The 15,778-nt window shown below is 44.0% G+C and overlaps 3 protein-coding genes across 3 annotated transcripts; 1 reads left to right on the forward strand and 2 right to left on the reverse strand.

Moving 5' to 3' along the window:
* Positions 1 to 1,421: 1,421 nt before the first annotated feature.
* Positions 1,422 to 2,715, forward strand: LOC141823885 (putative galacturonosyltransferase-like 1). The gene has a single exon (XM_074711085.1). It carries the CDS (start codon positions 1,431 to 1,433, stop codon positions 2,502 to 2,504), a length of 1,074 nt encoding a protein of 357 aa, XP_074567186.1. The 5' UTR covers positions 1,422 to 1,430; the 3' UTR covers positions 2,505 to 2,715.
* Positions 2,716 to 3,901: 1,186 nt separating this feature from the next.
* On the reverse strand, positions 3,902 to 5,653 carry LOC141825401 (BTB/POZ domain-containing protein At3g50780-like). The gene is made up of 2 exons (XM_074712783.1): positions 5,009 to 5,653; positions 3,902 to 4,930 (listed from the first exon to the last, which is right to left on the reverse strand). The coding sequence occupies exons 1-2, from the start codon at positions 5,651 to 5,653 to the stop codon at positions 3,995 to 3,997; spliced, it is 1,581 nt and encodes a 526-aa protein (XP_074568884.1). The 3' UTR covers positions 3,902 to 3,994.
* Positions 5,654 to 9,601: 3,948 nt separating this feature from the next.
* Positions 9,602 to 11,748, reverse strand: LOC141825631 (BTB/POZ domain-containing protein At3g50840-like). Its single transcript, XM_074713016.1, has 3 exons — positions 11,641 to 11,748; positions 10,212 to 11,567; positions 9,602 to 10,123 (listed from the first exon to the last, which is right to left on the reverse strand). Exons 1-3 carry the CDS (start codon positions 11,746 to 11,748, stop codon positions 9,602 to 9,604), a joined length of 1,986 nt encoding a protein of 661 aa, XP_074569117.1.
* Positions 11,749 to 15,778: the final 4,030 nt, after the last annotated feature.

Here is a 15,778-nt window from a genome sequence, read left to right on the forward strand (position 1 = left end):
CAAAATAAATAAGAGGCCATTTGTCATTCAACAAACTGATTTTCGAGCTAAATGTAAACATAGATGGACACAAGCTCTCTTTATTGAATCGGCAAGGGCCATAGTTCAGGCAAATGTGGAAAGCCACCGGTGAACTCTAGTGCCGCCGCGCCGGTGGCCGCGTCTGCCAGGAAGCGGTGGCATCCAGCTGGCTTCCTTTTTAAGCCCTGCCCTCGCGTACGCGCTTCGGGTACGTTGTACGATGTCGCACGCTTCCTCGATGAACAAGGATCAGAAGGCACGCGGCACGCCGAGACGTCCAATCTGGAACAGCCTCTTAATCCCACGGTGACGACGTGCTGCATTCAATTCCGGTTCTTGTTTTTTTTTTAAATTTCACGCAGTCATGTTGTCGAAGACCACGTGATCCATTTTTGTTCAGCTTAGTGACTAATTAACAGAAACATTGATGAGTTTAAGGTCTTGATTTTAGGATCGTTCTATAAGATTTGTATCCGTAAGGTATAACTTCAAAAAAAGAAGAAGAAAAAACTTCGAGTTGATTTCAATTATGCACTTGGCCATGCCACGCAATTAAAGTGACGGATAGGAAATCGGCAACTGTCATGTTACATTGAATGTGAGCAGACCGTTTCAATATGGTGTGTTTGGAATCGATGGGGAAGGGGATGGAGGAAATTAAATGCTGCTACTTGTGAGGCATGATGATGGAGATATACGCCTTTTAAATATAACTGCAGAGTAGAATCTGGTACCATCTGCTCAAGTTATCCCGAGGCAGTGCCACTGCCCAACCCACCGTCGTTGTTTGATTCATTCATTGTCAGTTCCTTACCATTGGCTATCTAAATCCTACCCTCGTTGATCGGTGGTGGTAGCTACACTCGCAAGCAAGCAGATGCTCGAGAGAATTAATTGATGGATGAGTAAGATTTGCCCTGATATCGGACGAATATGGGGCAGAGGTTTTCTCCCAAGCTAAGCAACCCATCCTCACCAAACTTTTTAATTGCTTCTGACAGTATCTATTCGTCCCTCATCACCAACCAGCATCAGTACTAAGGCAAGGAATTTGGTTGAATTGGTAAGCATCATCCAACCACTGCAGAGATGTGCAGGTCTCAACACTTCAGTAGTTCTTAAGTATCTATAGCTGATGCTGATGCAGTAACCTCCAGGCAACAATGCGGATTAAAAATTACTTTAACATAATCATATTTGCTATTAATCGAGGAAATTAGATTCAAAAAGAAATAATAATGATTAATGAATAGAAACTGACCGGTCGTTTTTGGTCAAACTTCGACGTTGACGCTTTCCCGACAGCGATCCGATCACAGCCGTCCGTTGCATCGCAAGTCCCACTACGGGAGCATTATAAATCCAACGACGCGGTCTTCACCGTAGCGTGGGTTCCCAACGAAAAGCCGATGCCTCCTCCGTCGCTGCTCGCCGCGAGCCTTCTCCCCTTCCTCGCCATCCTCGTGCCGTCTTCCGGCGCCGGAGCGCCCTCTGATGGTAATTCTCCCATCGGCATGCCGTGGTTCCGCGAGGCCCCGCAGTTCTACAACTCGCCATCGTGCCCGCCGCCTCTGCCGGCGGGGCCCCAGGCGACCTGCTCCCCCAACGCGCTGGTCCATGTGGCGATGACCCTTGACGTGGCGTACCTCCGGGGCTCGGTGGCGGCGGTGCTCTCGGTGCTGCAGCACACCGCCTGCCCCCAATCCGTCTTTTTCCACTTTGTGGCCACCTCAGCCGCCGGCGGTCTCAACGCCACTATCTCCGGCGCGTTCCCTTCCCTGGCCTTCCAGATCCACTCCTTCGATGCCGAGGAGCCGCGGGTGGCGGGGCTCATCTCCACCTCCATCCGCGCCGCGCTGGACCGGCCCCTCAACTACGCGCGCTCCTACCTGTCGCGCCTCTTACCGAAATGCGTCAGACGCGTCGTCTACCTCGACTCCGACCTTGTCCTCGTCGACGACGTGATGGATCTAGCATCCACTCCGATCCCCGACGGAGTGGCGCTGGCGGCGCCAGAGTATTGCAACGCTAACTTCACCTCCTATTTCACGCCCGCCTTCTGGACGAACCCGGCTCTTTCGGTGGCCTTCGAGGGGCGGCGCGCCTGCTACTTCAACACGGGGGTGATGGTGATGGAGCTGGGGCGGTGGCGCGACGGCGGCTACACGGAGCAGATCGAGGAATGGATGGAGCTGCAGAAGCGGATGCGGATCTACGAGCTGGGGTCGCTGCCGCCCTTCTTGCTGGTCTTCGCGGGTCGGATCGCGGCGGTGGAGCACCGGTGGAACCAGCACGGCCTCGGCGGCGACAACTACAGGGGACTCTGCCGGGACCTCCACCCGGGGCCCGTCAGTCTCCTGCACTGGAGCGGGAAAGGCAAGCCGTGGGCGCGCCTCGACGCTGGCCGGCCCTGTCCCTTGGACGCCCTCTGGGCTCCCTACGATCTCCTCCTCCGCAATCCCATCGCCATTGACGAATCCTGAGCTCAAATCTTCTCACCCATCCTGATTAACTCTAGATCTTCTTCTTCTTTGTTTTTTTTTACTCTTTACTTCAAAATCAAAAGTACAGTCGATCAACTGTAGAGTTGCTATATATATATTTATTTATTTGTAGATTTATAGCTGGTAAACATGCATATATATGAATTTGAATGAAACATGAATCTTTATGATAAAAGAACAGATGTGACTTCATTTATTTGTGAAAATCTATATCTGTAACTTTAATACAAAATATGGCAAACGAATTGTTATACAAGCTGGAGATTCCAATATCAATGGCTTTTCTTTGCTTTAATTTGACAACCAAAAGACTTACATATGGAAGCTGTTAGCTGGCGATGCTCGTTTAAGAACGCGGAATAAGGCATATGTCTGATTAATTTCATTACTCGCAACTAATAATTGAATCAATTATCTGAATATATAATTAAGAACTTTCAGTTTCAGATACCTACGTGGTTAGCAACATGCATGATTATATATAAATTGTCATTAACACTCACTGCCAATCTTGATCTAGTGTGCGTTATTAAATTTTTATATATGTTCGTTTAAAAAATAATGGCATATGTGCTAATGCAGTGCATGATGCCTTCAAACATGTGCTCCAAAGTCGAAAACCTCATGCTCAAGTTCTTGCTCGTCCCAGCACAGAAGCTTCGTGCATTGACTTAGTTGGGTGTCTGGTAGTTTTCTAATGTTTGAGTGTCGGTGAGGTAGATAATGATCTCACCTAGCATTACAAAGAAATCCAACAAAAATCTAGTAAACAATATTTTAATATATTTGAAATGGGACCTAACTAGAGTTGAGGCAGAGTACATAGATTGACCAAAAAGTCAGCAACGTGGACCCAGAGGGTGGGTCAACAGCACGTTCTCAAGTTGATGTAAATATGTTCTCGAGTGGCAAGTCTTGCGGTGGTCCTTGTGGTTTAGGCTACACTCCAAAATGCATCATGTTTTAGGCTTCTTCGCATTAAGATTTTTTTTTATATAGAAATTAAAGTAGTGAAAAAGAAAGAGCTAAAGATGATCTCAATAAGACCCTCTTAATAGCCAATTAGCCATAGCAGTCGACTTTAATCTGATCTAATCAATCAGATCTTAAAGCTACAAAAAAAAGGCCATGTGTTTGAGAGCTTCAAGCTGATTTCTGTTTTTAACCTTGAGCAACTTGAGACTTTAAGGAAATATGAACAATATGACATGCTCAGGGTTAGATACGGGTGGACTTTGAATTTACATCGAACAACTCAATATGATCCAATATAATGTCTATGCTTAGCTTCACTTGAGTTTTATCAACTCACTGCGAGAAGTCCTTTAATTTCCTGCTAAAATCGATCCGATCTTTAATTTGCTGAAGTTAAGTTTTCCATATCTTTCTATTGAAAGATCACAAAAGGGTACAAATAAGGTAGTTTTGCAGCCTAAATTGCAAGTTAAATAGTCCTATGATCTGCAGAATTAATGCAGAATGCTCCTCCCATGGTGATCGACGTAAGGCCTTATGAAGGTCCTCCTCCACCACACCTCAAACGCCCTCTGCAGATTGGGGCAGTTGTCACCCGACTTCAAGAAGGTCCCCAGCCAAGAGAGCAGGATGCTCTGCTGCTCCTCCAGCGGCAGCGTCAGAATCGTCCTCCCGATCCCTTCTTCCACCACCTTGCGATCGAATCCCCTGCAGCCATGCCGCAGCCAGCTGTAGTCATCAATGAGAGGCTGCAGCCAGACGTGCAGAAGCAGCTTGCGCGTCTCCTTGGAAGGAAGCAGCTCCCCTTTGCCGATGCCGACGAAGAGCCTCGAGGTGATGCAGCTCACCAGGTGACGAGATGTTATGGGCACCCTCGGGTGCAGCTCCGCTAGCTCGTTCTGGCTCGCCCACAAGGAGGCGAACTCGTCGGAGGTGTGCCGGTCGACCAAGATCTCCACCAGCCAGAGTAGATTGTCCGCTGCCAGACTGATCTGCCGCACCACCGGCTCTCTGCTCGCCAGAGACAGCTCCGTGAAGGCAGGCTCCGATGCCTGTCGGAAGAGATCCAGCAACGACTCTAAGCAGCGCCGGCATGAGGTGTACAAACTCTGAACACTGATATCAGCGGATCCATTCGCCATGAGGATGTTCTCCTTGAGAAGCTTGAGAACCAACGACTTCATTTCGCGACGGCCTCTGTCTTCGCTGCTCTCGAGGACCAGCTCCATTATTTTAGAGAGCGTGTCATTGGGTGGGTGACAGAAACCGGAGGCTACTCGGTTAAGTATGGGACTGATTCCATACCCATCATCCTGTAAATGTCTGATCGAGGACACGACTTTTTCCTCTTCTTCTCCTACCCAAGGCACTGCTTCAAGGTAATCCAGACATGACTTGATGCATGCATGGAAACCGAGCGTTTCAGCAACCTGTAAATTGAATTAACTCTTCTTAAAGCAAATGCCATGGAGACTGTATGTATAAATTAATTAAAACGTTCTGCCAACCTTCAAAATCCGGAGAACTCGTGGAACACTCTGCTTGATCAACCTGTGCTTCACATCTTTAGTGTACATCAACCCAACAGTCTCGACGTAAATCTCCGCATCGTCACATTCGACAATTTCGATTTGAGGCACTGGAGACTGCTTGGAGAGCTTATCAGCGAAGAAGCTGCTGTGATCTGCGAGAATGTTTCTGTGGACGCTCATCCTCACGGAAGTGCCGCACTTAGCGTGCAACATAACTTTGAGGTCGCTGGTCTCCGTCTGACCAAACCCAACAGATATCTTTCTCGGGACCTGAGCGTTTTGCTTCTGTGGCCTCTCAGGGCGCTTTGATGGAATTGGGGTGGCGATGGCAGAGCTGAGGCATCTCTGGTCCTCAGCAATGAGTCTGGACCTCAGTGAAGTGGAAGACAGTACTCGTTTGTCCACAAGAGGGAGTGATGTCCTCTGCAAGGACGACGCCTTGGAATGAGGTGGAGATATCCTTGATCTCTGCTTGTTGTCTTGAAGATCTTGGTTTTTGAGTGTTCTCTGGATTGCTCCAGGAGAAGGACAGCACCAGAACCCTTCCGGGCTGACTGCGATTGGAACACTCCTGATCCTTGGGTGGCCTTGTTCGAGCCTTCTTAGTGTTAAATTTTCCATCTAGCAATGCCTGGAATTGATTGCACGTTTCCAAGAGGGAAATCAGCTTGCAGGAGCTTTCAACGGCGACTTTCACAGCTAGAAAACATTAATTATTTCAACACAAATAAACAAGAAATTGTGAATCTACTTCTAATGATTGAGCATTAGCAAAATGAGATGGTAAAGAAGAGAAAATGAATTATCAACTCAAGTAAAGCTTTAAATAAATAGAAATATTACAAGTAAAGATTTCTCTTAGTTTCTACTTTCTCCAACACTTGTTTCGGAGACTAAAATCACTTTCTTAGTAGCAAAATGAAACATTCAGAGAAAAATTTGCAAGAACATCAAGTTCAACTTACCTCTTCTAATCGCTTAATTTGCTCCTCCCTTCTCCTCCTTTTCTTCACTCATCTTCTTCTTCTGTTTGGGCATGTAATGATGGTGAACCGAGGCAACGCCGAGCATGGAGACAACAGATGGATGGAGTTGCAGATGTCAATAAAAGCAATTTCTCTAACAATTCCCATCAAATTTGAAGCTGTAGAAAAGATGGTAGCTTTAGCTTTTTATAAATGAGTGTCCCCCTGTTGTTCCCTACCATCGTATTTCTCTCTGGCTTGGAAAATTCCTTTGTAGCATGCTTAAATACCTATTCTCACGCACTCTGAATTCTCCATTTCGCAAGTTTGAATCAGTTCTAGTTAATTGTGCTCTATCCATAATCCATGTCCATAATTTGAACTAATTGTGAGGCTCAAATTACAAAGTGGAGAAAAAAGGGAATATTTGATGGAGGTTTTGTTTATTTATAAAACAACATGGAAAGGTACTTACCATGCATGCACAAATGTCCAACTCTCAAGTCCCAACAAGAACACACAAGTACAGATAAATGAAATTAAGGCCACAGACAAAGAAGACTAGAAGAGAGGCCATGGTTGTTACTGTCCAAAATTTTGGATTAAGTAATCCATCTTTGCTCTAGTAGGTTTCAAAATTATGGAAGATTGGATCGTAGTTAAGTGTAGGCTAGCGGATGAGTAGATTGCACATGACTATGTGGTATTAGAATTTAGAAATGAAGATGCTTTCCATAAAATAATTCTTCCTTGAATTATTGGGAGGTTCTCTAAAACACTGCTAACTTTGATAACAAGGAACGATCTGCCTGATGGATTAAATAATCCTTAATTACGATTGGTTTCTCACAAGTTTGTTTGGATTTTGATCCTAATCTCTACCCCCTGGCTTTATTGAATATTGACTGCATGTGTTTTGTTAAAGCCATCGAGATCATTAATTAGATGGCATTCAAAACATGAATTGTATGACAGCAGATGATCAGAACATGCATGTTTTAAGAAAACTCTAATGGAAACTTCTGGTTTTATAATTATCTATCTGAAGCAATTAACCTGAGGGCTCAGGTGGTGCGGTGTAACCACAAGCAGTCATTCCAGTCTGGAATCTTTCATGAAATGTCTGATGAGCAAGATACTGACGTGACTGTGAAAGTCGAAGACAAAGAACACGGTAAAACCAGAGTGTTGGAGATTGGTACCACTGCTGACTGCACAAGCACAAATCATGCTTTCTCTTTTGACTTTTTATTTCTGCTTTAATTACTTTGGATGCTCGAAACAGAATCCTCTTGCAGTGGAGATCTCAAACTATATACAATATTCTGCATGAAAGAAAATAACAGTAAAACAACTAGCGAGATGTGGCATGCACACTAATGCTAGCTACTTTTATAGTTCAAGTACTCGATCGATCACAGCTTGTTTAAAAGAAATTTTGTATGCGATAGGCACGAGTGAGTGAGTGAGTATGCATGCAATTTTTGTGGTGGGAGTTGTGTTCAAACTAACGTTCGACCATTCAAACCTTTGCTGGTTGGGTCAAGTGCCAAGTACAGAATATATCATTCAATGTAAGGAAAGCGTACGTGCAGTTAAAGATAGAACGATGTCTGTAGCGTTCAGTGTACACGGAAGTTAAAGATATGGCTAGCTAGAGATGGAGCTAGCAACAGGACATATAGATGGCCGTGCATGTGTATCCATCGACAAATTAAACCATGGACGGCGAGGTCAGTCACAGGGAGTGCATATATTCACTAGCTCTCGGACCGACGACGCCATGCATCCATATATATATCCTGTGTTTAGGGAATTGCGTCCATTCGTAGAGGGATCATGCACGTGAGCCCGCAGTGTAGCTTTAAATTTGGATCGATCTCCCACCATGGATGTTGTTCTCATGTACAGTAGGCGGTTGGATTTTTGTAGTCTTGGGAGCTTGGATACGGTTGGAAGATTATGAAAGGGGTTTAGTAATTAATAGCCTTTTAGACATATATAAATAGAGAAATAATAATTATTAAATTTATTCTTCCACTTATTTAAGTAGGGTTGTGAAGTGAATTAAGTTTTTAATTGTTTAAGAAGATAATTAAGCAAGTTAAATTTAAAATTAATCAAGCTGTTGATGCTTATGTTTTTATAATTTAAGATTGAGTTTGATTCGAACTTAACTTGAATTTGATTTGTTTAAATGCTATTAATCTTTTAATTTGAGCTTATTCGATTGTTTGAAGTTTTTGTCACTTTTAATTCTATTTGTTTCGAGAGAATTTTTATTTATTGATAATTTATTTATAAATTTAAAAATTAACACGATTCAAAAGTTTTAATGAATATTATTTATAAAATATTATCACTTTTTATTCACAATTATAATGACAAACTATATATATATATAATCAAATTAATTATTTTATACATGTTAAACGAACATAATCAAATTTTTATTATATTGAATACTAAATTTATTTATGAATAATTAATTCATTTGTTAAGGAAAAGATTTCAATTCCTTAATTTCTATCATCCATGCGATGAGACTAGTTCTATGCTTTTTTAATGAATATTTTCATAACATAATAATTTCCATATTTGGACGTGTAGATAAGGTGATCGAGCTAATGGATTGATCAAGCACACTTACTTTGATACATGTGCTATTACAATCGTGTTTAGATTATCACTGGTATCTAATAGAGAGGAAAGAAATCAAAGAGAGTAGAGGAAAAATAGAGAGAAAATAATTATATCTAAAGAAATAAAAATATTGATCTCTTTTCTCAAATTTCTTCCTGACATAACAAAAAGGGAAATTTGATGACAAGTCATGAGTTGAAAATGGAACATCGATCAAAGAAAGGAAAATCTTCTATCCTCTCTTGAATTCAATGATGAGCAGGCTCAATAAGGCCTTTTGGGCCTACAAAAAGCCCAGCTAAGATAGCGCATACAATATTATCATCCTCATCCACCTACAACCTTCCATCTCTTTCCTCCGATGACGAGGCCGTTGTCTCCTCCGCCGTTTCCATCATTCCTGCGGGAGCTCCGCTCTAAGCGCCGCTGGACTTTCCTCAAGTCTGTCAACCACCCGGCCGGCTTCATCCCCGCCCAGTTCGCCCACGTCCTCCTCCGTGCCTCCGCTCGACACTGCCTCCGCCTCCGCCTCCGCCTGGAATTTTCAGGAGGGAGTCGAGGAGCCTTGGTAATCGACGAATTGCTCGCAGCAACGAAGGGAAGGGTCGCGGGAAAGGTTTACGGGGGAAAGGCCGGGTAGGAGGAGCTACGAGGTGTTGATCGGAGATTCGGAGGACTCTTCGAATTAAGAAGGGGAGGTGGAATAGGCGGCGAAGCTTCACGCGGAAATGGCTGGTGGAGTATCTAGGAATAACTCCGAGGTTTAAAACGCCTTCGTGGAGCGATATAGGAAGCGCGGGATATTGAGAAGGTGGAGAAGTTGAAGGATCAGATGATTGCAACGGGCGTAACGACTGAACAGGACGAACCATGTGATTCTGATTATGCTTCAGTCGATAACCATGTCAATCTGCTGGACTTTGAAACAATTGAAGGATTAAACTACAACACAACAACTTCCTCAATTCATCTCTGTCGTCGTCCTGCAGGACTTCCTCGGCGCCACCACCGTCCGGTGGTGCGAAACGCACACCTGTGTACCGAACTTGCAGCCAAGCCTCCGCACCAGCTTCCCCCTACTGCTCGCCGCCGCTCTCCGATCCATTCGCTCGATCGCCTTCCGCAGCATGGAGCACTCGCTCTCCAGCCCTTGCACCCGGCTCCGCATGCTGTCCATGTCCAGCCTCATCACCTGATTTTCCTGTATCGCCGACGGCGCCTTCCACGCGCCTCCCTCCCTTCTCTCATTCGTCGCTGAGGCCAGCGTGCTCTCTTCCTCGTGCTCCGATGCTTCCGTCGCCATCAGCGGGCCCGCGATCGCTCGCCGCAGCTGCAGCTGCTCGAAGAAGAGCACCTGCACCACCGTCTGCAAAGGCAGCCGCTCGTTCTGCGCCGCATGCGTGCACGCCTCCAGCGTCAACTTCTGGCAGTTCATGACCCTGCAAACTCTTTCCCTCTCCTCATCATTTATCCGAGGATGCGCCTGTGGTACATGTAAATGTCAGTCATCACATTAACATATGAACAAACACATTGCGTGCATACAAATGGGAGCTCCGTGGTCGCCGTACTTTGAGGTAGACGTCCACAGAGCGATAAAGCCCATCGTCGAACACCCTCGCCATGGCCGGCAGCGCTAGTGCGAGATCGCAGAACTTGTCCGGCTTCAGGTTCGCATCGGACGCGGTCTCCGAGAGGAACAAGTCTATCAGCTTCCCTGCCATTAGCAGCTTGTTCTTATCGTTGCGCATTTGTAATCCCTCCTCGCTCCCGTCCTTAGCAGAGTCTGCCGTTGCCGCTGTGGCCTCCAGTTCCTCGAGGAAGTAGCTCAGGATCCGCTCGACGCAGTCCACATCGTAGAGCGTCTCGACGAGGTAGGAATAGCTCGGCATCAGTAGGTCGTCAAGCGTAGCGTGCTCGAGGTGCGACGCTATCTTGCGCTCCAGAACGGTTCGGGAATCTTCCGACGCACGGAGAATGTTCGCCGTGCGAAGGAGACCGAAGAAGAAGCGGGTAGTGACCTGACCGGAGGAGCAGCTATTGATCTTCTTGTTCGAATGGGGGAGGTCGTTAATGATGGTCTCCAGGAGCTCCTTTTGCTCCGCCTCTGATGGCATTGGGTGAGAGGCGGCGGCAGTGGCTGTGTTAGCGTTTGTTTGATGGCGATTCGAACGTGAAAGCCCTGGGATCGACCTCTTCGCGTAGGAGATGAGAGAACACTCGATCACATCGGCGCTTAGATCCTTGTCTTTCATTGCGGAGATCACCCGCTTATAGAAAGGTAGACCGAGGGTCGCCAGGTCGTCGAACCAGGAGTCGGCAGCTGCAGCAGAGGCGATGGCGGAGGAGCGGACACCGTTCTTGCGCCGAATCCCGTAATCGATCCCGTTCCATAGGGTGGCGACGGCGGAGTGGGAGAGTTTTGTTGTATCTGACCCGCCGCTTCCGCCGTCGGTGATGGACCAACCTAAGTGGGATCTAAGGTCAGCGGCGGCGGACGCGAGGGCGGTAATGGAATCGACGAACCGCTGGACGAGACCAAGATCTTCAGCCATAGGGTGCAAATTCTCGCAGGACTTGAGGGCTTTCACCGAGTCTCTCAAGCTCCGGAGCACGGACTGGCCAAGGAACCGCTCCGTCTTGGCGACGAGGTTCTCCTCCGCGAACTCCTCCGTCATCTCGAGGTACTCAGCGGCGCAGCGGAGGGCAGCGACGCTGCAGGCGGTGATCTCAACCTTGACCCCATAGCAGAATTTCGCGGCGGCCTCGAATATGTCAACGCCTCCCGGGAAGTCCGGTAGGGCAATGTGCTGGAAATCTTCTTCTACTTCTTCGACCTCATCATATTCCTCTCCATCTGCTGCGTTGTTCTGATCTCTCTCCGCGATCAATTGGTGGAGCTTTCTACTCTTGGACATCAAAGGAAACTGCTAACAAATCAGAGTTAGATATCGACGAAAACATGAACAAAGATGAGATTTTTGAGGCACAGCACTTCACCTTGTGTAGATGGAAGCTCATGCCACCAACCTCGATCACAACATCAGTGGGCAAACCAGTAGTGCAGAACCATGCTTGGCCACTGGAGCTGGCTTTCTTTGCTGCCATTTCTTCCTCTGTCCTAATCTCCTTTCAATAGTTCAGTTGGATTCAAAATTCTTCGCCATTCTTCCCAAGCTCCAATTTTTAGCTGAACATACCACTGTGACTCAAACTGGGAAGGGGCCACAGATATTGGCAGCGAGGGGAAGGAGAAAATTAAATGCTGTGGCTCGGTTGGTAGGGGATTCCAACTGGGCGAGATGAACGAGGGGCATTTGAGCAGAGTTTTACCTCAAAAGCAGGTACCTTGCCCATTTACTAATTTGTTTGTACTGGTTTAATTGCAGGCTTTGCCTCATAATCCTCAAGAGAATCTCACTACGGTAGGGGAAGAAAGCGAGGTAAGTAGTAGTTTAATGCCCTACAGAGCAGAGCTTTATGTTCCTTCTAATTATATTGCCAATTCCTCACCAGAGCAGAGCTTCTTCTTGAGCCTCCCGTAAAAAACTATATTTTTGTCTTGGTTTTTTAACTTATTTTTGCTCCTGTTGAGTTGTTATTGGTCATGGATCTTTTTTTTTTTGAGGGAACACGGATCAGAGCTCATCAATGTTCATTCACCGTTGTCGGAGGGCATTAAAGACCTGATGCTATCTCCAATAAGGAATCCAGAACCAGAAAAATAGAAATTTGAAGCTCTTTTTTCATGTTAGTCTGTGCCTAGCAATTGTTCATAGTTGAAGCTAAAATCCATCGGCATTCCATTTACTTATTGTTTTAGTAGATACATTGCTTTTTTTTTTTATGCCGTACTTACCAAGCACATGATGAAGGGCAAGCTACAAACATAACTCATACAGTTAGTCAAAAAATTGCTGGTGCATCTGTTACAAATTAAGATGAGGTTCCAAAGCATGCACAGTTCGAATAGCATTGCAGAGGTTATTTTCTACATGATCAATTTCGACTACATCTGCCGTCCAAGCTGACAACTAGTCCTCATCTAGTCTCTCTTGCCATCCATGTCTATGATTTAGCAGCACAAGAATTCCAGCTATATTTAATGCTTCTTGTTGCAATGCTTTTGTTGTTTTTATCTGAAATAAATTCCAACTCCTGTAACCTACTGCATATAAGATGCTTGTTGGGCGTGTTGTTAGATTTTAAATTCCATTGAAGTGAGATACATACTAGTTTCTTCAACTGTATAGGAAGTTGGAGAGAATATACCCATAGACAATAGAGAGGACTTGTATCCTTTTGTGTATATTAATTATTGTTTAGCAGGACAAATATACCTTCAGTTTATATACTAAAACCTTTGTTATCTATGTCATTATAAAGGAATCTAGAGGCCACTAGATTGTGTTAACCTTCATGCCTTTGAACAAATACTACATTTTGCCTGGGGCCGTACCCTGGTAAAAGTAAAAGTGTCAAGTAATTGGAAATAAAAGGCTATGAAGTAACATCAGCGTTGCTGATGTACTGGAGATTCGGTTTGTCTTCTATAATCATTGTGAGAAAGCCATCAGTATTTTCCACCCTGACCACGCCCAGGGTGGGCCTGGCTTGGCGAGGTTGTCACTTCTTACCCTCAAACTCAGGCTCAGATCAGATAAGGATTCCATAATAATTGGCCTTCATAATTGGCCTGGCTGTGAGATCTAAATATGCATTAATTTAGCACCTGACCAAGAATGCCCTTAAGAAAGACAAGCATTGTTGTACAATTATCCCTGATGGCGATTCACAGCTATGGGAATGGGCATTTTGTTTGACACTTGATTGAAAATGGCCAAGGCTGGGGACTATGTTGAAGTATGCTTCTAGTCTAATTGTAATAATTTTGCATACTTTTGAATTTTTTTACTTGTACTTTATAATATTCATACAATTTATTTAGGTTATTATTGTCCCCTCATTTTAGGTCCGTGATGGTAAATTGTTGGTGAATGGTATCATCCAGAATGAGGAATTCATTCTAGAGCCTCTTGAATATGATATGGAACCAATGGTATGATCGATTAATATGATTGAAATATCTAATTTTAGTTTTTCGAGTTGTTAGTTTGATTACTAAAAATGAGCCCTAAAATTGTTTCACATATTCATATGTTCTTATGCTATAAATAATGGTATTATACATTCATGAGAATAATGTCTACTAGCCTAGTATATATGAATAATCAGTAGTTACATTTTCCAAAAACTTTAATCCTATTGTGCTGACTATTTATACTTTGGTGTGCTATGTTGTCAAATTAGGCTAGAACGATAATACGTGTGTGCTAATTTTTAGCCCTGACAACAATGTTTGGAAGGAATATTTTTCATAAGGTATCTCCTTGTTAATGGATAAAAAAGAAATAATCATTATGTCCTTGTCTAAGTGAATGTATTTGAGTCATCATCAACATCGGTTAGTCCTAACTATTTGGGAGTGATTATATAGATCTTCTCTCTTCACTCTATGCAAAGTTGCATTGCTAGTAACTAAATAGGAGTAGGATTCACTTAAAATGATAACCATCACTGAAATGAGTATTATTAGATAAGCTTGTTAAGCTACAGATCATGTAAGGATTTTTATTGTACTTTGACTTGTATTCTATAATTCTTCTCGTACTAACTCATTACTGGTTTTTTCATTAAATAAATAGCTTATTCCTGAAGGCTATGTCTTTGTTCTAGGGGATAATTGCAACAACAGCTTTGCCTCTCACAATTGGTGAACCTTCTCAGATAAATTTGATTGGCTAATAACTTAAGCTTTTGCCCCTAAACTCTGAAATTTCTCATTCCACACTAATTAACATTGGCAATTGTTTTATAATTCTTCCTCTCTGATGCAGGGGACGACATCCAATTAAAAACATTCTTGGAAGGTCAGTTCTGCGCTTCATTTTTCGTGTGTGCTTACGTTTATCATGAGGGGGTATCTATGGCTAGTGACACGCCAGAGGTTTGCTTATCAGAAATTTTATAGAACTGCATATTTCAACTATGGTGGCGTACCTAATCATGCGACTGAAGGAAAATTCTTGATTTGCAATCCTGGAATGGAGGGGGAACATGATTATGGTGCATTCATACTGCATTATTGCTTGCGCAAACCACATCGACTACAACAAAATTATAGAGGCCGTGATCATGATTGTTATTGGAGATTATATGTTTAGCACCTTTCTCAGTTTATGAGATAGATTGAGTGTTTGGTAGCTTGTTTGCTGAGTGATTTGTGGTTGATTCACTGGATGTATTTAATATCAACAAAATTCAGTTACATCTTTGATCATTATCCTTGTATTGGAGATAGCAAATTCAGCAAGTCTCCAAGTATATGGCAACGCCATTCTGAGTGAAAGTGCTGGTATTTTCCATTCATTCTTCTCTTACCGTCCTTGCTAATGGTTTGTGCACTTTCTGAAATCATTCATATTTGAAGTGGATAGCAGTTCTTGTAGTCCTGGATTTAAAGCGTCAGTTCATAGAAGAAAACACCAGTTTAACATGAGTTATAGTATCAACTGGACACGATATACTAAATGAAACATAGTGAGTTCCCGAGTCCTTTGCTAGCTTGTGATTCTGCTGCACCAGGAAAATGATTATTAAAAACTAAAGCAATGCTTAACTTGTTAAAAAGGAGCATTCCACCAATGGAGGCCCAAGAAGTAATCAAACAGATGCAGAGGATGCAAGAAAGTAGAAAAAAAACAAATATTTGGAAAAATGCTAGACAAGGAAAAAAAAAGAAAGAAAAACAGTGCCTTATTTTCATTAATGGGCCGGGCCGTTGATTAAAAATAGACAGCCCTTATCAAAAGTAGCCGTTGTCGTGCCAATTTGACGAGAACGAGTAAATGAATTGTGAACATGTGGCCTTAATGATATATTTTGCCTGCCTTTCCCGAAATACCCCTCCTGCCTCTTTTCAAACCCCACGGCAACATGGCCGCCTCAATTTCAAATCCATCTTGAACTCTACGCCGAAATTCTGCTCGCCGCTGCAACAAATCCACTCTCAACATCCTACTAGAAAGCGAACTAGTTTCATCAGGATTCCTCCTCCGATTCCTCGTTCATGTAAATT

Source organism: Curcuma longa, chromosome 3 (assembly GCF_044706935.1).
Source record: "Curcuma longa cultivar G26 ecotype Majalengka, Jawa Barat chromosome 3, ITB_CL_G26_1.1, whole genome shotgun sequence".
Classification (NCBI taxonomy): domain Eukaryota; kingdom Viridiplantae; phylum Streptophyta; class Magnoliopsida; order Zingiberales; family Zingiberaceae; genus Curcuma; species Curcuma longa.

Excerpts from the sequence above, each read along its gene's own strand:
- LOC141823885 (XM_074711085.1), top strand. The coding sequence starts at position 1,431 with ATGCCTCCTCCGTCGCTGCTCGCCGCGAGCCTTCTCCCCTTCCTCGCC.
- LOC141825401 (XM_074712783.1), bottom strand. The coding sequence starts at position 5,653 with ATGGAAAATTTAACACTAAGAAGGCTCGAACAAGGCCACCCAAGGATC. Across the intron at positions 4,931-5,008 it reads GAGTTCTCCGGATTTTGAAG|GTTGCTGAAACGCTCGGTTT; the intron begins GTTGGCAGAACG and ends TTCAATTTACAG.
- LOC141825631 (XM_074713016.1), bottom strand. The coding sequence starts at position 11,748 with ATGGCAGCAAAGAAAGCCAGCTCCAGTGGCCAAGCATGGTTCTGCACT. Across the intron at positions 11,568-11,640 it reads TGAGCTTCCATCTACACAAG|TTTCCTTTGATGTCCAAGAG; the intron begins GTGAAGTGCTGT and ends ATTTGTTAGCAG. Across the intron at positions 10,124-10,211 it reads CTGTGGACGTCTACCTCAAA|GCGCATCCTCGGATAAATGA; the intron begins GTACGGCGACCA and ends CATGTACCACAG.